The sequence below is a fragment of the Rattus norvegicus genome, chromosome 16 (genome assembly GCF_021556685.1).
Source record: "Rattus norvegicus strain SHRSP/BbbUtx chromosome 16, alternate assembly SHRSP_T2T, whole genome shotgun sequence".
NCBI classification, from domain to species: Eukaryota; Metazoa; Chordata; class Mammalia; order Rodentia; family Muridae; genus Rattus; species Rattus norvegicus.
Window position 1 is genome coordinate 17,668,650 of NC_141549.1, and position 22,307 is coordinate 17,690,956.

Here is a 22,307-nt window from a genome sequence, read left to right on the forward strand (position 1 = left end):
CTGCTGCAAATCTGTAATAGCGATGGCACCCAGAAACTGTACTGCTGTCCAGGGCCTCCAACACCCTCCCCAGCTGTTACCCCATTTCATAGAAGAGGAAACCAAGGCCTAGAGCGGTGGGACCGGCCTAACGCTGAAGTCACTTGGTGTTAATGGTAAAGGATTGGTCAGATGTCTCTGTGTAGCCGTTGTCTGTTGTTATTGAGTCTTTTGTACCCCAGGCTGCCTGCAAAGTCACCCTACAGCCTTGAACTCCTTACCCTGCCACCTCTGCCTCTGGAGAGCCGAGATTACGGGCCAGTGCCACCACAACTACAGACGTGCTGCTGGGGCTGGGCCCAGAGCCTCCTGCGTGCTCCCCAAGACTCTACCCACTGAGTGAGCCAGCCCCGGACTTTATTTCTGTCTGGGTTTTAAAGTGTTTTGGTCGGTGGTGAAGAGATTGAGCCCAAGGCAGTCTGCCTCGGGGCTGCATCTCGTCTTTCCAAGCTGTAGTTAGTTTCAGCTTTTTATCGTTCGTGGGCTGGAGAGACAGCTCCATGGGTAAAGTGCACACATACCACACAGGGCACCTCATACCCACCTGTGACTCCAACACCAGGGGCGTCTGGTACTCACCTCTGACCTCTGCAGGCACCTGCACATGCTGGGCGTAGACTTACATAGATGTGCACATAAATAAACACACATTTTTAAAATTAAAAAATTTGAGACAGAGTCACATTAAATTGTCCAGGTAGGGACTTGAGCTTGTGACCAAAATGATTAGCCTGTGCCACCTCACCCGGCAACGAACCTCCCTTTTCTTCCTTCTTTTTTTAAAAAAATATTTCAGACAGGTTCTCTGTGTAGCCCTGGTTGTCCTGGAATGCACTCTGTAGACCAGGCTGGCCTGGAACTCACAGAGATTCTCCTGCTTCTCCCTCCCAAATGCTGGGATTAAAAGCACGTACCACAGCCACCTGGCCAAATCTACTCTTTTATGTGGACTTGTTAGAAACAGGTTCTCACGTAGCTGGGACTGGACTCCTGAGCTCCCTGCCTCAGTTCCCCAGTGCTAGAATGACAGGTGTGCATCACCAGGACTGCTTCCATATTCTGACATATTCAGCATATTGGGTGTGGTAGTGTGTGCGTGCCTTTAGTGCTGGGAGGCCAGCCTGGTCTACATAAGACGCTCCACACAGACCAGGGCTCTTGTGGTTAGTTACTCTGTTCAGGACAGAAATACCCAGCCTCCTCTTACAGGCACTCCTTGGAGAAGCATGTTGACAAAAACAGGAAGTAGCTAGCATGGTGGTTGCCTGGGCTGGAGAGGGGTAGACTGAATGAATCTGGACTTGGTTGTCATTCTAGCTCTTAAGGGGAGACTTGGAGTTCAAGGCCAGCCTGGGCTGTGGGGAAAGCTTGGCATGGAAAAAAAAAGTTTCAGTTTAGGAGGTGAGAATGTTTTAGAGCTGGAAGGTGGTGGTGGTTGCGTAATAATAGCTCAGTACCACCACGGAAGTGTGCACTTGGGGATGGTTAAGGGTCCCCCAGGAAGCCCTGGGTTCCATCACCAGCGTGGAAAGAGTAAAAAGGCAGCAGGCGGGGTTTTTTATACAGGTTTTAACCAGTGTAGTGAGAATTTTTGTTTCTTTTTGTTTTCGGTTTTTTTTTTTTTTTTTTTAGATGAAACTTTCCAGTTTTTTTTTTCTTTTTTCTTTTTTTTCGGAGCTGGGGACCGAACCCAGGGCCTTGCGCTCGCTAGGCAAGCGCTCTACCGCTGAGCTAAATCCCCAACCCCGAAACTTTCCAGTTTTATTCACAATGTAGCTATGTTCTGGGTGCTGTAGGAAACAGCTGTATGTAACTTCTTATCATATATAAACAGAACTTGCTGGCTTGGCCTGCCCAGGCTCACCGTGAGAAGCCATCTTTGATCTGTTAGAGATTTCATAAAATTTGGACCACAAGCGTCAGCGGATTAATGACATCCGCGTCTGCTGTTTTCATGTTAAATCCCAGCATCTTTGCAATGGTTTCCCGAAAGTCGGCGAGCTAGATACTTGCTGTTTCTCCTGGCCATGGGCTCATTGACCATCTCCTCCTCCTGGCAGCTTCCTCTCTTCTCTCCATCTTCCTCCTTTTCCTCTCTCCATTTTTGTTTCTTTAAAAACAGAGATAGGAATGTGTTTTCTTTTGAATCCCAGGAGTGGGCGCTGGGGCTGCTTCAGCCTGTCCACTTGACTATGACTTGCCTCGTGCCCTAGCACAGGTGTGATTTTGCCAGCTGCACTGAGTTTCTGTGATTTCGTGACCTTTGGAATTCTGGGGGCTTTTCGGAGGGTGTATCAATGTTAGGGCCCTGACAGGGATGACTCATTCCTTGTTGTTACTGGTTGCAGTTTGTTAAGTACTTGTGTGCAAAGAAGAAACAACAACAAGAAGAAATCAGGTACCAGGATGCTGAAAACCAGACTTGCTTCAAGGAACTCGATGCCCCAGTCAGCAGGAAGTAGTCTAAGGATAAGAACGTCCCTCCTTTCCTACCCCTGACTTTATTCAGGAATTTCTCTCCTCTCTCCCCTCTATCCTTTGTTCTCTTCTAGGTAGTGTTAGGGGGCTGAAAGGGTAGAGGAAATAGAGTGGAGAAAGGTGGAAGAAAAAAAAGAAACAAGTAGCAAAAGACTGGCTACAAACCGGGACAGCAGAGAAAGGCAAGGAACAGAAAGGAGTTCAAGACCAGAACTCTTTCAGGATAAAAAGGGAAGAGGTGCAGGCTTGCAGCTCAGCTGGTAAACCTTTGCTCTATCCGAGGACTGGAGTTCCGATCCTAACACCCACATCTGGAAACTCAAAAGCACCTGTAACTTGAGCTCTGAGGGATGAGACCCCACTTTCTGGACATCCATGGGTAAAAGTAAAAATAAACCCCGTTCATTTAAAAGTGAAAAAGTTGGGGCCGTGACTCAGGAGTGGAGCCCTGCCTAGAATCCCCCAGTGGGGGGCTATGGACATGGCTCAACCTCAGAGCACCTGTGTAGCATGAGTAACATCCTGAGTTCATCCCTAGTCTATTTTTAAAAAATGAGGGAGGAGCTGCAAGAGATGGCAGGGACTGGGAGGAGAGGGGGTTACAGATATTGGGAGGAAAAGTGAATAGATAAATTAATTTTCAAAAAGAGAAGGTTTTCATAGGCACAAGCTGAGAGGTGTGTGTCCTCACCCCTAGCTAGCTCCTCCCCAGTTTCAGAATTCTTTGCACAGTTCTCTGTGTTGGCAGGAACTTGGCCTGGTGTAGACTCACAGAGTTCCAGCTCAGAACCCACAAGGTGTTCTCCCAAAAATCAAGAGTATGTAACCCTTTGATACAAGGGAAAGGGTGCCATGGGCCAGTGAGGAAAGGCAGGGCCCCTCCCAGCTAAAGGCCATCCCAGAATACCAAACTGGACACCAAGCTGATGGTCACCCTCTGCCCTTGTCCCTCCACTGCTTCCTAGTACCATCCACTTCCACAGCCATTCCCTTGGAATACATTCCTGCTGAGCTGACCTCCCTCCCTGAAATCCCACAAACAGACCTCTCCCCTGACACCCTGACACCCTACCCCAGGAAGCACAGACCACTGCTCCGTGGACAGAGAGACTCAAAGATAGAGACTGCAGGACCCACTGTGTAGTCCACACTCTGTAAATATGTCGGCAGACTGGCATGGAGAACAGGGGAAACCAGAAATGTCCTGGGGTGAGAGGTCAAAGGTCCTGGGGTGAGAAGTCAAGAGCCATGACTTATCAGACAAAGGGCACAGGTTGGAGGCAGTGCTGGTGTCCCAGGGGCTGGAAAGTTCACACATCCTTGCAAGGGGAGCCATTGAGGCAAGGTGTCCTGGTGAGTCATAAAGAAGTGGTTCTGGGGGTTAGGGATTTAGCTCAGTGGTAGAGCGCTTGCCTAGCAAGAGCAAGGCCCTGGGTTCGGTCCCCAGCTCCGAAAAAAAGAAAAAAAAAGTGGTTCTGGCTGTTGGGATGTGTAGGTGTCTGCATTCCTGGACAGAGAGCCCTCTGGCCATTCCTAACTTTGGGCTATTTGGATGGCTCTGTCCAGGACTCTGGCAGGTGTCTCCTCGGGCCTAGGTCTGGGATTGAGATCTGAGTCACACCTTCACTGCGCTGTTTTGCTTTCCAGGGAATGCTCTGAGGCCTAGGTGCCCCAGGGACCCAGGATCATGGCCTCTCAGTCTGTGCCGTCCTGGTAGAAAATTTCCTGGAAAATGCACATCTGCTGGGCATTCAGAGTCTGGAAAGAGCACACAGGGAGGGGAAGGGGTGGGGCTTCCAGGAAATGGGGACATGCACTGGTGTGGCGTCTGAACAGCTGGATGTTTCTAAGCCTGGGAAGGAATGTGCAGAGGGCTTGACTGAGAGCCGAGCCAGAGTTCTGGGTTTTCCACCCACCTTCACACCTACAGCCTATGGCTGTACTCTAAACCCAGTACTAGAGTGGGGTCAGCAAGATGGCCCTGTTGGAAGGAGGAGCTTGCAGCCAAACCTACAGAGAGGGGTGGGGAGAGAAAAGCAAAAATAAATCCATAAAATAAAATAGAGGGAGACCAGATATGGTGGTACATACTTGCCAACTCGCACTCAGAAAGCTGAGGCAGGAGGATGGCAAGTTTAAAGCCAGTCTGATATCATGTCTCAAAAATTAACTGGAGCTAGAGAGATGAACTGGCGGCTAAGGTTTGGTTTCCAGTACCCACATAGCAGCTCACAACATCTGTGACTCCAGGTCCAGGGGATCTAGTGCTCTCTCTGGACTCTCTGGTCTCAGACACACGTGCGCCTTCAATCCCAGCACTGAAGAGGCAGAGATGTGGAGATGGAGGCCGGCCGGTTGACAGGGTGAGTTTCAGGACTGCACAGTGAGAGCAGGGTTACATTCTCCACAGCGAGAGTTGTGTACCTTTTCCTAGGCTTGCTGGGAGGACAGAAGTAGGGTCATTGAAGAAGTCTGTGCCAGGAGGAGTCTGGAGAGGCCACAGGTAGGTGTGAGTTGATCAGTCACAGGAGGGCACTTGGCACAGGTTGCCCTTACTCCTGACTTTCAGGGAGGCTACAGGAGACACGAGGCTAAGGCCTTGGGAATAAGTGCAGAGTGGGTGAGTGGATGGGGAGAGAGGGAGGCCGCTCTTCCTCATACATACATGGGAGGCTGAGGACGGATAGCTGAGTCTGAGGCAAGCCTGAGACACCTTGCCTGAAGAAAGGGAGGGAGGGAGGGACGGACGGACGGACAGACCTCTCCATGCAGTTGAGGGTGCCCTGAAGTGACTCTCTGCTCTGTCTCATAAGTGTTGGAGGGAAAAGTGAGATCACCACACCTGGCTCTTCTGTTTCAAGACAGGTTCTGTAGCCCAGGCTCGCTTTGAACTTGCAGCAATCCTACTGCTTCAGTCACAACTCTGGTCATTCATCTATGCAGGTCAAGTTATGGTGGGTCCACTCCTAACCCTTCTGTTACAGCCCTGAAGATTCCATCCAACCCCTAAGGGATAGGAGATGCCACCTTTTGGTACCTGGGATGGCAGGGGATAGCTTGTGGGGGTCTGGGGGATGGATTGGGACCTGATAGGTGGCTGGGATGAAGGACTCGGGGAGAGGCTAGGGGAGGGGGACAGGGGCTCCGCTCAACACTCAGGTCCCAGAGATAACATAGAGTCCCCTGTCAATCAAGTTTCGATGAAGAGTCACTAGCATAGACAGGCACAGGCGACCAGACACTACCTGTACCTTCTGAACAGCCAGCCAGCTTGAGCTGTGGGTGATTCCAGAGTTGCTGGGTTCCCTGCTGAGTCAGGGACTCTCCCTGCTGACAACACCCCTCAGGGCCCCATAAAGTCAGGAAATGCAGCTGGAGGTAGAAGGATTCTTCCCTTCTCTCCTGTGTGACCCTGCCCTGGGAACCATCTGAAGCCAGCCCTAGATACTCACAGAGGGTCAGTTTGCAGAGCCCCTCTGTCCATGCTGCCTCCTGTGGGCTCTCAAATGTTTGCTATAAAGTGGTGTCGTGGGGGCTGAGGAGATGGCTCAGAGGTGAAAGCAAGCTAACTTCGATGAGATGCCCGGCAATGGTGTAAATGCCGCGTGGGGGTGGTAACCCGCCTTCAGTTCTAGCCACAGAAGGCAGAGACAGGGGATTCCCAGGGCAAGCTGGCTAGCCAGAGGAGCCACAGGGAGATCGGGGGTTGATTTAGAGACCCTGCCTCATTGAAGAAGGTGGAGATATGAGGATTCCGACGTGGACCTCAGGCCTCCCCATGCATGTGCACACAGGTGACTTAGAATAGCTGACACGTTATAAATGCCGCGTGTGCGGTTGTATTAGCGAATACTAGAAAGAAGAAAACGTAACCTCAGCGTCTATTTGCATAAGCACTCTCCAAAATACCTAAGTGAATATTACGAAGGATTGGGGGGGGGGGTGAGACAGAGGTGAAAAACATAAAAACTGCTTATCGTTCTGAAGGGAAGAAAGGTCACACCAGTAACTACAGCTTTGTGAAAACAATTCAGCCACGAACCAGGGCCTGCCCCACCCACCCACAAAATAAGAACTGTTGGGTCGGGTGGGTTGTAAAGCGTGACGGTTTTTTTATAGTTAATATTTTATGTTTTATATATTTTGTGTGGACATAGGGGTGGAGGCCAGAGGGTAACTGTAGAACCCAGTTTGCTTTTCCCACTGCGTGGGTCCCAGGAATGGAACTCAGGCAGGACAAGCCTTGGCAGCAATCGTCTTTGTCCACTGAGCCATCTCACTGACCCAATAGTTCACACTTCCTCTAAGGCCATGGATGGCCCTGCCTGGTGCACTTGCCTTTAGTCACAGCTCTCTAGGGGCACCGGCAGGTAGATCTATTTGTCCTGTCCAGCCTGCTGTAGTGACTTCCAAGCCAATCAGAGCTACATAGAGTGATCTGTCTCAAACAAAATAAAACAAAAAACAGACACAAGGCTGTGATTAGCTTTTCCAGAGGGAAGAAAATTGTCCAACGTCCTATCTTTTCCCAGAATTCCCAAGAATAGTCATTAAATTTTCTTCACACCTCTCTGGATGACGTCCAGGGTGCTCTGCCCCAGCACGACTCACAGCAGGGACTGAAAGTCTCTGAGGAAGGCAGGGGGCTGCCCTATTCATCATTTAGATACCATCTAGCTGGAACCTCCAGGGTGACAATCGAAAATGTCTTCAGTGGGTATCCCTCAGAGTCCCAAACTAGACTTCCAGAGTACACACAAGTTGACCCTTGTCTGAGTGGGGAGAAGAGAGGCCAGATGCCTCTGGGTTTGCCCGTGTGGCCCTGCTGCCCAATCAGCGCGAAGGAGGTACCTCTCCCTCTGTCCATTGGCAGCGCACAGGAAGCAAACTGTCCTGCGCAGTGCGGCTTCCCAATTGGCCTGTAACTAGCCTCAGAACCCTCGAAGGGACAGCTGGAGGTGTTCTCCAAGAAAAAATATTGACTGTCCCTTAGGCTGAGGATAGAGCAATGTAGTAAATTGGAGACCAACCTTGGCTACCTGAGAGCAAAAAAGGAAAAAAAAAAAAAAAAATGGCGCGTGAGTCTAGTTTCAGGCAGCAGTTTCTAGGGAAGGCTGCGGGGCTGTGCGAGTGATTATTTACAGGCTGAGGGTATGACTCAGAGGCAGACCACTCTCTGCCCCAGCAAAGCAGGCCAAATCAACACAGCCCAGATCATTAAACCATGGGGACACAGTGGTGCAGTCCCAGGGCCAGTATCCTGGCGCGACTACCACCGCAGCACACACACACGTTGCACAAAAGGTAAAAAGCAAACAAAAACAAACACTAACTCCCTTGAGAGGTGCCCCCAGCCCAGGGCAAGCTCCAGCGAGGAGTTCTGCTCCCCGCTCCGGCCCAGGCTGAGGGGCTGCCTTGGGGTTTGGGAGTTTTGCAGAAGTGGTTCACAAAGGGCACCGAGAGCTCACCCATCCTCCCTCTGCAGCGGAAGTGAGCCTCAGTATTTACTCTCAAAATATGAATCACATTATCATCCTCGTTTCTGCTTTTCACAGATTACCAGAGTTGTCAGCTGTTTCCAGGGCCACCGTGGGAGGGGGAGGATGGAGAGATGGAGGAAACCCCTGCTTCTGTCGCAACTAGGGTGAGAGTGGCTTAAAACTGGGCTCTACCCAAGGGCGATTTTCACTTTCCGGAAGTAAAGTGCAATTGTCAGTAGCCATGGTTACGGGGGCCCTGGGCAGAAGAGGCACCTGCCAATGAGAGGGAGACTGGAGGGTGGAGGGGCTGGATGCCCACAGGCGCTGCAGTTGGGTCTCATTCTCCAACACAACCCAGGTGGGTTACTACAAAACCACCACCACCACTGTGCCCCCCGGCATGAGGGACAGATCATCCCAGCCTGTCCAAAATAACAGAAAGGAAAGTCAGGTGTCGCGCGTCACCATGCTCACATGTAACAGCTCTCCGTGCACAGACCATGAGACGGCTCAACTGGGTAAGGGTGCCTGCAGCCATGCATAAAGGCCAGAGTTGAATCCTAGGAGCTGTGGAGCAGCGCAGCTCTCGTCATCCTCTGTCCGGATTGCACTGCAACCTGTGCAACCCTCTAAAATACAGAAAAATAAGCGTAGTACAAGGAGGGGGAAAACCCTGAAAGTGAAGGGAGAAAAACTTATACCGCGGATTTTTACCCCTATAAAAAGGCGGATACCCATATCTAAGAGGCAGAGGCAAGGATCTGAGGTTGTGCTAGCATAGTCTACATATTAGAAAAAAAGTAATGAGTGAAGCAGAGGGAGAGCACGTCTTTAGTCCCAGCACTCAGGAGGCAGAGCCAAGAGGCAGGCGGATCTCTGTAAGTTCAAGGGCAGCCTGAGCTCCAGGACAGTCAGGGCTACAGAGAAATCCTGCTGGAAACACACACATGCGCGCGCGCACACACACACACACACACACACACACACACACACACACGCACGCACACACACACAAACCACCGGCACGCTCCTAAGTTTGGCTCAGCCCCGAGAAGATACCAGGAAAAGGTTTTTAATTTTCTTTTTTCTTTCTAAAAAAGGGATGGCCACATCAGTGGAACCATCGCTTTCCCAGCTCTGGGATACAAGGGGGAAAATTACGGCTCAAAGTAGCAGACTTAAAATAGCCTGTGCCCAATCCTCAAACACTATGTTTACATTTATACAGAACCCGCAGCCCCTCCTCCATCCCCAGCCACAGCACTACCATGATTCCTCCAAAGATCCAAAACTTTTTTAATTAAAAAAAGAGTTATAAAAACGAAGCAGGCGACAGAGATGCCATCGTCTCCCTTATAGTCATACAGATTGCCACGGTCACTTATATACAATATTATAAAAACAACGTTGGGGATAGTTGGGGATAGTAAACTCAAAGGCATTTCTCACAAGGCTAGCCTCGATCCTCTAGTGGGAACCCGAGAGAAAGAAGTCAATTATTGCACCATTTTGAAAACATTCTTCACAGGCTCCTGTCTTCTTTCCTGGAGCCTTCAGTCACGGTGGGAGCCGGAACTGGTGGCAAAGTCATTTTCCTGTGGCCACTCTTGTCCGACTCCGTCCTCAGGGTCCAATAAATAACAGTCAGTTTGTTGCAAGGGGGCCGTGCCCGGCGCGTGGAACCCGCCACAGTCGCTCATGGGCTGGCCGAGTCGACCCAGGCTACATGTGTCGCTTCATGTGCAGAGCCAGGTGGTCGGACCTGGAGAAGGCCCGGTCGCACAAGTGGCACTGGAAGGGCCTGTGACCCGTGTGCTTGCGGTAGTGGCGGGTAAGCTCGTCAGAGCGCGCGAACTTCCAGCCGCAGCCGTCCCAGTTGCAATGATAAGGCTTCTCACCTATAGCAGAAAGGAAGGACATTAAGCCTCAGTTTCCCCGAAAGCCTATTCCGGGCGGGCAGCACCTGATAGCACTGACCCCCCTCCCTCTCCAATCTCATCCCCACCCATATCTAATCCAAACAGATTATACCCTTGGGCTCCTGAAGCTGACCACAAGCAGGCTCGGGCGCACCCCTTCCCTAACATTCTGAGATTAGGTCTGAATTCCTGTTCTGCTCAGTGCCGAGATGACAGGCTCAAGCCACCATGCCAGGGTTTTATATGCAGTGCTGCTGGGGGTGTTAGTCGTCCAGCTTAGCCCCAGCCCAACCCTCCCCAGCTTCTTTAAATATGTCCCTCACAGACCCTACTACACCTGCACTGTCCAGAATTCTTGAGAACCGAGTCCCTTCCCCGTAGCCAATCCGTTAAACTGCCACTCCCCCTTGCCAGAGCCAGACTCTGGGGACAGTATCCATTTCCCTTCCGGAGGATGGACAGGCTCTCCCTCTCTAACCTAGCCTGTTCCTGAACTCGCTCCCATCCATCCCACTGCTGCAGCTCCGGGGAGTGAGGCCAGGCGCCCACCTGTGTGCGTCCTCAGATGCGCCTTTAGGTGCGAACTCTTGGTGTAGGTCTTGCCGCAGTTGGTGTAGCTGCAAGTGTGCGTGGCGGCGCGCTTGCGGGGCCAGGAGCGGCGGCCGCGCTTGGGCTTGGCCTCCAACAGCTCCAGCGGGGACGAGGGCGGCGTGAGGAGACCGCGCGTGGCAGGGGGAGCAAGACCCAGAGCCGCCGCCGCGTCGTCGAAGAGACCGAAAGCGCCGGGAGCGGGCGGCCCGTAGTGCAACGCGGGGCCGGGGCCGCCGAAGCTGGGGCCGGGGCCGAAGGGTGGCGGGAACGGGTTGCGGGGACCGGGCGCCGGGAGGCGCGGGGGGCCGTCGGGGCTGAGCGGCGGCGTGTCGGAGGGCGGTGGGGGACGGCCAGCAGGACCCCGCATGCATGCACCTGTCGCTCCCAGGGCGCCCTCGAGCTTCAGCCCGCGCGGTCCGCGAGCCAAGCCGGCTGCGCACCCGTAGCCGCCGCCGTCCACCTCCGGGGGCTCGGCTTTCACCAGCCGCCCGGGAGGCGCGAGGAGGAAGCGGCCGTGTAGAGCCGGCCCCTGAGGCGCATCCAGATCCGGGCGCAGCAGCTCCGTTCCCAGGCCAGCCGCCGGGGTGCCATAGGGCGGAGGGGCACCCGGCTCCGGGTAGTAGAACGCAGGAGGCGGGGGCTGCGGTGGGGGCTCGGGAGGGTTCTCGGCGCCCAGGCCGTCCAGTCCCATGGACAGGATGAAGTCCAGCACGCTGTTTAGGTCCTCATCCGTGCTGCCCGCCTCGGGCTCATTTCGCGGCCAGCGCTGCAGGAGACAGGGCGCGGGACGTGAGCGCGGGGCTTCCTCCTGCTACCCTGCACCCCAAAGTCTAACTCCTAGGCCATTGGGGTCTGCACCCAGTGCACGGCATCCCTCGGCGCGCGTGTCTTCAGTCCCTGCACCCTCCCTCCTGCCCCACAGCCTGAGGTCTAAGTCCTCACGGATGACAATCTAACTACCGGCGCCCTGAGGTCGGTCTCCCACCGCCGCCAGCGGTCCGCACCCCGGACCTTGTCATCTCCAGTACTCGCTCCTGCACCCTATGGTCTGATACCCTGATACCCCGCCGCCCGCGGACCCTCGCTGCCCTCACCTCCTGGAGGCCGCGCTCGCAGGGGCTGGCGAAAGTGGCAAAGGACGGCAAGATAGGCTCGCTGAGCGCCATGGCAGGGACTGTGTGTGCTGTGGCCGGGCCCACCCAGGCCTTATAGGCGCGGCAGACACAGAGGGCGGGGCTAGGAGGCGTCGACGGAAACGCGTCCCGGATGGGGACGAGCTCCGAGCTCAGCCTAAATTTAGCCGCGGTATATAAGCCTGGCGGCGGCGGCTGTGGCAGCCACTACGGGACCCCGGGCTGCGCGCCTCAGTCCCCGCCCCCGGGCCCGGGCCCCGCCCCGTCCGTCCCCTTGGCGACGGCGTCAACAAGCCAGGCAAAACAGCATAGTTAGCGCGCGGGGGTGGCACCTGGCACTCCGCGGGGAACACGGTGTGACAAGGCTTCCCCGGTGTCTCCCCAGCCTCAGGCCCCGGGAAACCTGGACCGATGCATGGGGAGTCTGGAGTCACTACTGTGCTCACCCGAGGAACGCTCTGTGAAATCCTTGTTTAAGCTACCTTGGAAACTGAGACTGGAGGATGAAGAGTTTGGGGCCTGCCTAAAAGGGAGTTGAGGCCAGCCTGGAGCAGCGTATCCCTCTTAATACACACATGCACGCCCACATGAACGCGTGCGAGCGCGCGTGCACACAGAGAGACAGAGACCGACCGACCGAAACCATGGCATGGTGGTATATGCTTGTCTTCAGAACATTTGGGAGGTTGAAAGCATTAGGATCAAGAGACCTGACTCGAAAAAGAAACAAACGTTGGAGGCAGGCATGATGGCTTAACGTCTGCTTACAAGCCTCATCCCAAGAGTTCAATTCCCCAAAGGAGAGAATCCATTCTCATAAGTCGTCCTCAGACCTCCACAGCACACATGCAAACACACAAACACACACACACGGTAGCAATGTAATAAGTTATGATAGATAGATAGATAGATAGATAGATAGATAGATAGATAGATAGATAGATACAAAGTACTGGGTCTCTTTGGGACCTTTTCACTTCCCGCATAAACCTCAGATAGACCCTTCAAGTGCAGGGAAGCTGGGCCCAGGGTTCTGGGAAGGGTTGTCAGTCTGACTAGAAGGGCAAGGGGTACTCACTGGGGGATGGGCGCATCAAATAAATATGCATAATACCCACAGGGCCCGAAAAGAGAAAAGGGAACAATGGAAGAGGAGGAAGTTTGTGGTGGGGACTGGGGAGGGACAGTGGTGCAATTTTTGACCTTCACCCAGGAGTCTAATGTTGAGGCAAGATCTGGAGAAAGCCAGAGAGAGAGGAAGGGCATTGTTTGAAGCTGTGACCGGAAGCCAGGAGGTAGAGGGATGCAGTCAGCCTGTGTACTTGGGTACAGTGACACCAAGGAGCCCAGCAGGGATGGGAGGCAACAGGTCCCACGCCCAGCCCCTTGTCTACTGCTGTGATTTTGAGCAGAAACTCTGCTCTTCCCAACATTGGTGAATTACAGACACTGGTCTGTAACATCAGCCCCAACTGTCCTCAGGTCCTTCCCACAAAACGTCAGAGTAGACATCACACATCTGCTCCAAATCTCTATGGCCGTGTGTGGAGGCAGCGTGTGAGACTGAAACACTGGCTTGGTTAAGGAAGGTCTGACGAGAAGTCCTCTAGGACTGAGGACCCACCTCGGCCCCTCACCACAAAGGGGAGAATACCGCGTGTGTTTCACTCGGAGCAAAAGTCATGCCGTGTATTCAGGTCTGAGCACCTGTGTGTGCCTCAGTTTCCATTTACCATAAGGAGCAAAAGATAAGATTTGGGTCATTTCGTCCAAGGTTCAGGATTCTGTAGGAAGTGATGAGGAGGGAGTTCTGTTTGTTTTCATTTGCGGGGTGTATGTAATAGGTTTTTCTTATATTGCCCAGGATGGTAATCCTCCTGCCTCTGCCTCCAAGGTGCTGGTATCACAGGCCACACCACCTGTCCTGGGGATCTGTAGGGGCTAAGTCTGAAAACAAGAAGTCTTTTTCTTATGTTCCTAATTAACACAGAATAACGATATCAAAGCTGTCCTGTGGCATTGGTTATAACCCACCCAGTGGTGAGCTGGTTCAGTGCTTACGAGTGGTTCTACACAGCCACATGGGGCTGTAACCTCAACTCCGGGGCATTCGTGGCCTTTACTAAGTGGTTTGAGTATCTGGGGACCCTGGTATTCACCAACACTAGAATAGATTCACTCAGGGAACCGCCAAGTGACTGCATACTAAATAACACAAGAGCCTGTTGGCCCAGCACTGAGTTGAGGCCGTGGCCAGAAGATCAGTGGCTCAGAGCCAAAACTGGGCAGACGAGTCAAAAGGATGCTTTCAAACTAAGCCTGACAGTTTGAGTTCAATCCCCGGAGGCCCACACCGTGGAGGGAGAGAGCTGTAGTGATCTGACCTCCACACACAAGTGCACGCGCGAGTGCGCACGCACACGTACACACACACACACACACACACACACACACACACACACACACTTAAAAAGATCAAAGCTCTGTCAGGGTCCAGAAGTGCCTAGCAGGCTCCCAGGCAGGGACCACCTCTTGCCTGTGAGATCTGGGAAATTCTTCTTCCCCACAGGTACTTATTGTCCTCATTTGCATATCACCTATGGCTGGGGGAACTTTTGAAATGTGTATTTTCTCTTTCTGCATATCTTTTCTTTGCACTTCTCCTGTGCTCTTTGCCCTAGGAGATCTTCTGAATAGTTTCAGATGGGTCGTTTTGTTTGCTCCTGGAGGCACTTTAAATCCTTTGTCTGAATCTATGGCCCTGCTTGATCCACAGGTTTGGAAAGATTTTTTTCCTAGTAGGTGGCCAGCCTTCAAATTCTCCTAAGGGCATTATTTAAAGAGCACATTTAAAATAAAATGTCTTTTAATTTTGTCCATTACATTTATTCATTTATTTTTCAGTGTGCTTGCGTGCTGGGCTTGACTGGAACCCAGTGCCTCTGAGACCTCCCGGACCCAGGCCTTTGAGTCTGTATGCAGTGGGGTAATGCAGTGGGGTAATGTGTTTTGTGTGGTTATTGTTTTGTAGACAGGCCCCACTCGGCCCTCTATGGAGGCCGCTGCTCTTGTCCCGGGCAGCCATTCATTCCCAGCACACATGCCTTCCAAGGCATCCTCTAACCTCCCTCCTTTGCTGCTGTTTCTTTCTGAATGCTTTGCTTTTAATTTTCTTCTTTTATATTTTATTTTTGTCAGGGTATGTGTTTGTACCGGTTCACACATACCTTAAAGACATACACATGCCACAGCACATATGTGGAAGTCAGAAGACAACCTGTGGGAGTCAGTTCTCTCCTGCCATGTGGGTCTCAGGGATTGAACTCGTGTATCTAGCCTTGACAGCAAGAGCTTACTCATCGAGCCATCTTGCTTGGCTTTGTTTTTATTTTCTTCTCTGGTGTTTGAGACACTGTGTACCCTTCACTGGACTGTAACTCACAGTGATCCGCCTGTCTCTTCTTCTCAATTGCTAAAAAAATAAAAATAAATAAAAAAAGAAAAAAGAAAAGAAAAGAAAAAACCCAGCAGTGGTGGTGCTTGACTTTAATTCCAGAACTCTGGAGGCAAAAGCATTCAGATCTCTGTGAGTTCAGGGCCAGCCTGGTCTACAGAGTGAGATCCAGGACAGCCAGAGCTACTTAGAAAGACCCAGTCTCAAAAGCAACCAAAAATTACTGTGTTTACTTTAGAGATGTTTTGCATGTGTCTGTACAACATATGTGTGTGCAGTGTCCCCTGGAACTTGAGTTACAGACCGTTGTGAGTTGCCATGTGGGTGCTGGGGATTAGACTCAGGTCCTCTGGAAGAGCAGCTGGTGATCTGAGCTGCCGAGTCAGCTTTGCGGCCCCCATGTGCCATCTTGAATCTCTAGATGAGGAGGTGCCCTACCCTGGGTTTGACATCAGATCAACAGCCCTATCCCTTAGACAAGCAGTACGTCTCCGAAGGTCTCAAGGGTGTCAGAGCCACAGAGGCAGTCCTCAAGCACCCATATAGAGAGATGTTCAAGGTGAGTCAGGAGCTTTGACACACCCCTTGAATCCCACGCTTGTGGAAACTGAGGCAGGAGGATGGTGTGAGTTCGAGGCAAATCTAGGCAACAGAGTGAGGGCCCTATCTCCACAAAAAGCAAACTAGGACTGGCGAGTAGTTTATTAGTAACAGTGCTGACCACCCATACTCAGCACCAGATTTCCATGCATGGGACTCACCTAGTGAAGGGGGAGAAATGATTCCTACAAAGGTTTCTCTCTGAGGTCCTCTGTGCACCGTGGCACGTACACTCACAAACACAGGCGTAAAGACACAATCTTAGCCTTAAAAAGGACACATTCTTCTCACCCTAGCGCAAAAGCTGTAGGGTCAGGACTTCACAAGGTGGGTGCTGTATGAATAGGGGGTCCTTTAGTGTTACTATTAGTGTTAGTGTCTCTGGAGATGCCCCAAGCATTGGGGACCACCAGTTCCAGGTGTCATGTGTTCCCCTCTCCACCAAGGGACTTGATCACTTCCAAAGACATCAGCTAGGGTAGCAGACACAATCAGACGTAATCACTGAGCTGGGCGTCATTGAAATTTATTATCCTTAGCCTGGCAGTGGTGGCACACACCTTTAATCCCAGCACTCAGGAGGGAGAGCGGGCTGACCTCTCTGAGTGCCAGGAGAGCCAGGGCTACACAGAGAAACTTCTCATGAAAAAAAGAATAAAAAAAGAATATTATTACTAAATTGTTCTTGGCATTTTAGAATATTTATTATTTGAGAATGTAACACATGTGTGCGGTGTTTCTAGGGTTTCGTTTCTTTACACAAGATCTCTGTGTCACCCTGGCTAGTCTAGAACCTGCCATGAAAACCAGCGTGACCTCAAACTCACAGAAAGCTGCTGCCTCTACCTCCTGCTCTCAAGGGCTAGGATTGATCCCCACACAGCACACACCAGCTACAATGTATTTACTGCTATTCCATTTATTTCTTTATCGAGGCCTGGATCAGAATGGCTGAACTCTTCCTTAACTGTGAGCTCCAGGCACTGTACTTGCATCCCACCCAGGCTCAAGCCTATAAATCCGTGCTGTGTTTGATTGGTTCTGTCTGTCCGAGATATGGGACTGCCTTGGGAGGTCTGCAATGAGTAGAGGATGAATGTGTGTAGCTTTGGACTCAAGAAAACTTACAAGTTTCAAAAATCCAGGCCAAAAATAAATGTCCAGAGGGCACGTAACAGAGCTAAAGAAATATGTGGCCCATATATCCAAAGCAGTCACAGACTGTGTGCACACGTACACGCCGGCTGTAGTCTTTGTCACTGTAGGAGTCTGCGACTTCCTGTCTCTGGCTCCTGGCCACTTTCTTTCACTCTGTTCCACAGCTGGACTCTAGACGGGCCTTTTCTCTTCCAGCTGTTTTCTCCAAAACTGTTATTGTGTGCAGTTGGCCCAAATTCCTGATATTAAGAACTCAGGAGTGCACCCGATAAGACGTCACGTAAAACACAGCTGAGCCTCCAAGGCCTCCTAATCACCTTAAGGGGTGACAGTGACAGCATTGAACTTACATCCAGCTGTGTATTTCCCAGTGCGTGCTCCCACTTAGTGTTTACTGCGGGTCCCGGGTGGTCAGGTCCTGGTACTGCCCAGATATTTGGAAACACTTTCTTTTATTGAAAGTGTGCTCCAGTGGTAATGAATGCCTTTAATCCCAGTACTCAGGAGCAGAGGCAGGAGTTCAAGGCCAGCCTGGTCTACTTACTGGGTTCCAGGATAGCCAGGGCTACAAAGTAAACCTCTGACCTTGTCTCAAAAATTAAAAAACAAACAAACAAAAACAGAGAAAGTTCCTTTGTTCTTCTTGCTCCTCCACCTCCTTTTCTCTCCTCTTGTTTCTCTTCCCACCCTGTCTCCATCTTCTTAAGATATGTTATTCTGGAGCAGGCATTCACTCCAAGCCTGACTTTATGATGTAGCTGTCCTCAGACACACCAGAAGAGGGCATCAGATCCCATTACAGATGGTTGTGAGCTGCCATGTGGTTGCCGAGATTTGAACTCAGGACCTCTGGAAGAGCAGTCAGTGCTCTCGACCACTGAGCCATCTCTCCAGCCCAAAGGTGGACTTTGTACTATCTGCAATTTTAGCAAAATGTGGAGGAAAGCCACTTTCCAGTTGACTCGTTGTTGCTGGGGCTTCCATATTTACGTTTGCCTGTTGGAGACAGGGTCTCATGTAGCTCAGGCTAGCCCCAACATAGGTCCTAAGGATGGCCTTGCACTTTTATCCCTCCTTCCTATAACCCCAGGACTTTGAGATAGCTCAGTGAGTACTTTCCTGCTGTGGGGTCGGGTGGGGGTGATGGGGGAATGAAAGGGAGCGGGTTGTACTCCCTGGGTTCTTGTCAGATCCCCTCATCTCTTCACCTGAAAACGCGGGACCGAGTAAGAGGGTGAGCATCATTCATTGATCACTTGCTATACACGGGGCCTGGCCCTGAGGAGCACTGCGTGCTCTCTTGCCTCCTTCATGTCTTTGGTGGAACTAGAGCCTTCCTTTCTTCTAGCAGTGGTGGCCTTGCACCAAGGGCTTTCTCCTTCGGATGTCGGTTCCTCATCTAGCAGAGGCGCCGAAGCCCGGGCCGTGGCGTGTTCATAAAGATATGAGAGTCACGCTTACAGGGCACACTTGTCACTCAGAATCTGCAAGGCCTGGATGAGTGTGAGGCCAAGCAGCTCCAAAACAAGGAAAAGACTGGAGGATGCTTAGCCGTCAAGAGCACTTGTTACTGTTTGGAGGACCAGAGTTCAGGTCTCAGCTCCGCTGTCATCGCAGCTCACAAGTGCCTGTGCCTCCAGGGCCCTGGAGGCCTGAGCTATGTGAGGCGTTCTGTGAAATCCAAACCTCAGTGTGTGCAAATGTGTTTCCATGGACCGTACCACACCCCTGCCATGGCTTCTTTGACTGACAGAGGGCTAAGTTACTTTGAAAGACACCATATGGGGTTGGGGATTTAGCTCAGTGGTAGAGCGCTTGCCTAGGAAGCGCAAGGCCCTGGGTTCGGTCCCCAGCTCCAAAAAAAAGAACCAAAAAATAAATAAAAAAAGAAAGACACCATATGGTGGACAAGAGAGAATCCCAACTCTCCTGTGGAAGCCGAGGAGTGAAGTCTGGCTTCGCTTCCAATGGAGGAAGCAGGACCACCCAGCAGCCATTAGTCTCGAAGTTCTTCAGTATCTGCCAATACTGTTCCTCTCAAAATGCACTTAATAGGCACTGTGGAACACCCCTTATGGGCCACGTGTGGATGTGTGCATGCCCGGGAGCCAGTGTCGCAGGCTTGTGACCCGTCTTGGGCCAGCAACAGTCAGTAGTGACAGGAGTCTAGTAAGTTCTGAGCAGGGAAGGAGGGAAATGGATGGAGATGGAGCGCGGTGGGTGGCCTCCGGCTTGGCTCTGATTGGAAGGGGCTCACAGGGGCGGGGCCTTACTCAGTGGGCAGGAGTCTGAAAGCACCATGGTGGGCGGCATCAAATGGCACACACCAGCCAGTGTGCCAGCTGTGGCTCGCTGCTGAGTGAGAGCTAGGCCAGCTAGATCTGTCAATAATCCATTTATCACATCTTTCTCTATAGACCAAGCTGACTTAGAATTCACTCTGCAGATCAGGCTGACCTGAAACTCACAGAGATCCTCCTGCCTCTGATTCCCGAGTGCTAGGATTGAGTGGGTATTTCAGCACACCCAGCTATCATGTATTGATATATTAATCAACTCGTCGATCAACCATCTATATTGACCATCTATATCCACCATCTATCTGCCTTTAGTTGTGCGTGTTGTTGCTGTAGTACATTACCCTGACCAAAGCAGCTTGAAGCAGAAAGGTTTGTTCTTGGCTCACAGTTGGAGAGTGCAGGGCACCCTAGAGGGGACATCAGTGCAGTGGGTGTTGGGAGCACTGGATCACACGGCATCTGAGTCAGAAGCAGGCAGGGTGAGTGCGGCTGCTCAGCTCTCTTCCTCCCCGGTCAATCCAGGATGGCCGCACAGGAAACAGGGCTGCCTGCAGTGAGCAGGCCTCCCGCCAGCAAGATGAGCCTTAGCAGCCGTGCCCAGAGGCGCATCTCCTGAGGGAGTTATGTCTTGTTAGAAGGACAGTGGACATTACTGTCACAGAAGCCCGGAGTGGCCTTGAGCTTTAGGGGGTCCCCCGGCTTTGCATCTGCAGCCCAGTGTGCGTGACCACATACAGCCATGAGCGATGCGTGTGACACCTGGAGGCAGGGATTATCAGGAGCCATCCTGGAGGCCCCCACCTCACATTTTGAGGCAGGGTTTCTCACTGAACCTAGAGCTCATTAATTTGTTGCGGCTGGCAGAACGGCAAACTCCAGTGCTCTCCTGCCTCTGTCTCTCCTGTACTGCGTATTCCAAAGTGTCTGTCTTCTGTACACGGGTGCCAGGTATGGAACACGGTCCTCATACTGTTGTGAGAAATACTTTGCTGCTATGATCCATCTCCCTAATCTGTCTGCCTGCCTGCCTCTGTCTGTCTGTCTGTCTGTCTGTCTGTCTGTCTGTCTGTCTATCTATCTATCTATCTATCTATCTATCTATCTATCTATCTATCTATCCATGCATCCATCTATCATCTTTGAGACACTATTGGCCCTGGCTAGCCTAGAACTCATTACATAACCAAGCTGGCCTCAAACTCACTGAGATTCTCCTGCTTCTGCCTCTTGGGTTCTGGGGTTAAATTCCTGGCCACCCTGCCTGGCTATAGTTCTATTGTTCCTTGTTTCTTAATTTCTTCTTCTTCTTGCCAGTGGTCCCTCGGTAGCCCAGGCACTTAGCTATGATCCTTTGCTTTTGTAGAGGCTCACAGTAGCCCAGTTCCAACTCATGCAGTCTTCTTGCCTAGGCTTTCCCAGTGCTGCTGCTAGGTTATAGGTCAGAAGTGAACCAGGGTTCTAAACTGAGACACTTGTCTTTCCACTACTTTATTGTGCTTCGGTGTGTGTGTCACTGTGTATGAGTGGTTGTGTCAGTGTGTGTGTGAGAGTGGGTGTGTGTGTGCGTTGTGGATGTGTGTGTAAGCATGTATGTATGTGGGTGGGTGGCATGTATATATGTGTGTGTGAGAAGGGATGTGTGTGTTTGTGTGGATGTGTGCATGTGCATGCGTGTGTGTGCATGAGTGCTGTGGCGGTCATGTATGTGGAGGTCAGGAAATAAATTGTGGGAGTCCATTCTCTCCTCTCACCTTGCACGGGTTCAGAACTGAACTCTGGTAATGAGTTTCTCACAGCGAGCGGTGAGCCATCTTGTCAGCAATTGGTTTTGGTTTTTGAGCTCGAGCATTGATTCGTAGCCTGTGACGGCCTTAAACAATCCTGCCTCAGCTTTTCGAATGCAAGGACCACAGATAATGGCCACCAAAACCATCACCAAACTCTCTTTCTCTTACCAGAAGACAGTGGTCAAGCTCACCCAGAATAGATAGTAGGAAGGTGGGGGGAACTTAGTGTGTGTGTGTTGAGGGGGTCCAGCCTCAGCCCTCCCCATTTCAGAGGCTATAGGGTCAACCTCCCTGACCTCCACCCTCAGATACCAGTCCTACCCTTGGAGGAGGGACTGCTCACCCCACGCTCTCCCTCAGGTGACTACTTCAGGTGGCCTGGTGTCACAGCTGGAGACCTGGGCTCTTTGAGCAACAATTTGCATTTCCTAGCAATTGCAGGCTGGAGTCACCTCCGTGACCTTCCTGCTCAGACGTCTCAGGAGACGTGGGGGCATTTAGGAAATTCGGAAGCTTCAAGCCCTGTCTCTCCTTCCCACCCAGAGGCTCTTGCTGGGTGATTTGTAATGTTTAGCACAAATAATGTCACAGTAACTGAGGAGAGGTGTCACGTGTCAGGAGCTGACTCAGGCAACGTGCAGTTCTCACTGGCCGGGCCTGAGTCACCAGCGTCTTCTACACCTGGCTTGTCCCCAGGAGAGATGGCGCCCTGAGGAAATGTTGGCCGAATGCCCTAACAGTTTAGTGGGGAGGTCTGGCCATGTGCCACCTTATATATGACAGGGACAAGAGCTTCTGGTACAGCTGTGGAGGAATGCGGACACCCAAGAGGGACACGAAGGGCTTTTCTTCTTCAGACATTCATTTCTGTTTTAAATTTCTCCTCCCTATGCTATGAAACAAGGTCCCCTGGAACCCAGGTTCCTGTGTGGCTGATGAATGAGGCTGGCCTTGAACTCCTGACTGATCCTCTTGCTTCAGCCTCCTGGGTGTTGGGCTAGCAGGCATGCAGCACCACACCTGACCTGAGATTTCTTTTGTTTTTAAAAACTTACATTGGGGGCTGGATGGCTCAGTGGTTAAGAGTGCTTGCTGCTCTTCCAGAAGACGCAGGCTTGATTCTAAACACCCTCATGTTGGTTCACCGCCATCCATAACAGAAACCTCAGGACATGCGGTGCCCTCTTCTGCCTTGTGTGGACATCAAGCACAGGTGCAGTGCACTTACACGTATGCAGGCAACACGTTCATAAACATAAAATAATAAATTTTGAAAAAGCGAACACATTTTGAGGCCAGCTGAGATGGTTCAGCAAGTAAAGGCGACATGAGTGCCATCCCCGAGACCCACATGGCAGAAGGGGACGA

At 51.7% G+C, this 22,307-nt stretch overlaps 2 protein-coding genes across 7 annotated transcripts in view; one reads left to right on the forward strand and one right to left on the reverse strand.

Annotated features, from left to right (window-relative positions):
* Window positions 1-22,307, forward strand: part of Eps15l1 (epidermal growth factor receptor pathway substrate 15-like 1) — a 172,581-nt gene that overhangs the window by 86,581 nt on the left and 63,693 nt on the right.
* Klf2 (KLF transcription factor 2) lies at window positions 9,054-11,689 on the reverse strand. Its single transcript, NM_001007684.2, has 3 exons — window positions 11,602-11,689; window positions 10,466-11,273; window positions 9,054-9,895 (listed from the first exon to the last, which is right to left on the reverse strand). The coding sequence occupies exons 1-3, from the start codon at window positions 11,671-11,673 to the stop codon at window positions 9,720-9,722; spliced, it is 1,056 nt and encodes a 351-aa protein (NP_001007685.1). The 5' UTR covers window positions 11,674-11,689; the 3' UTR covers window positions 9,054-9,719.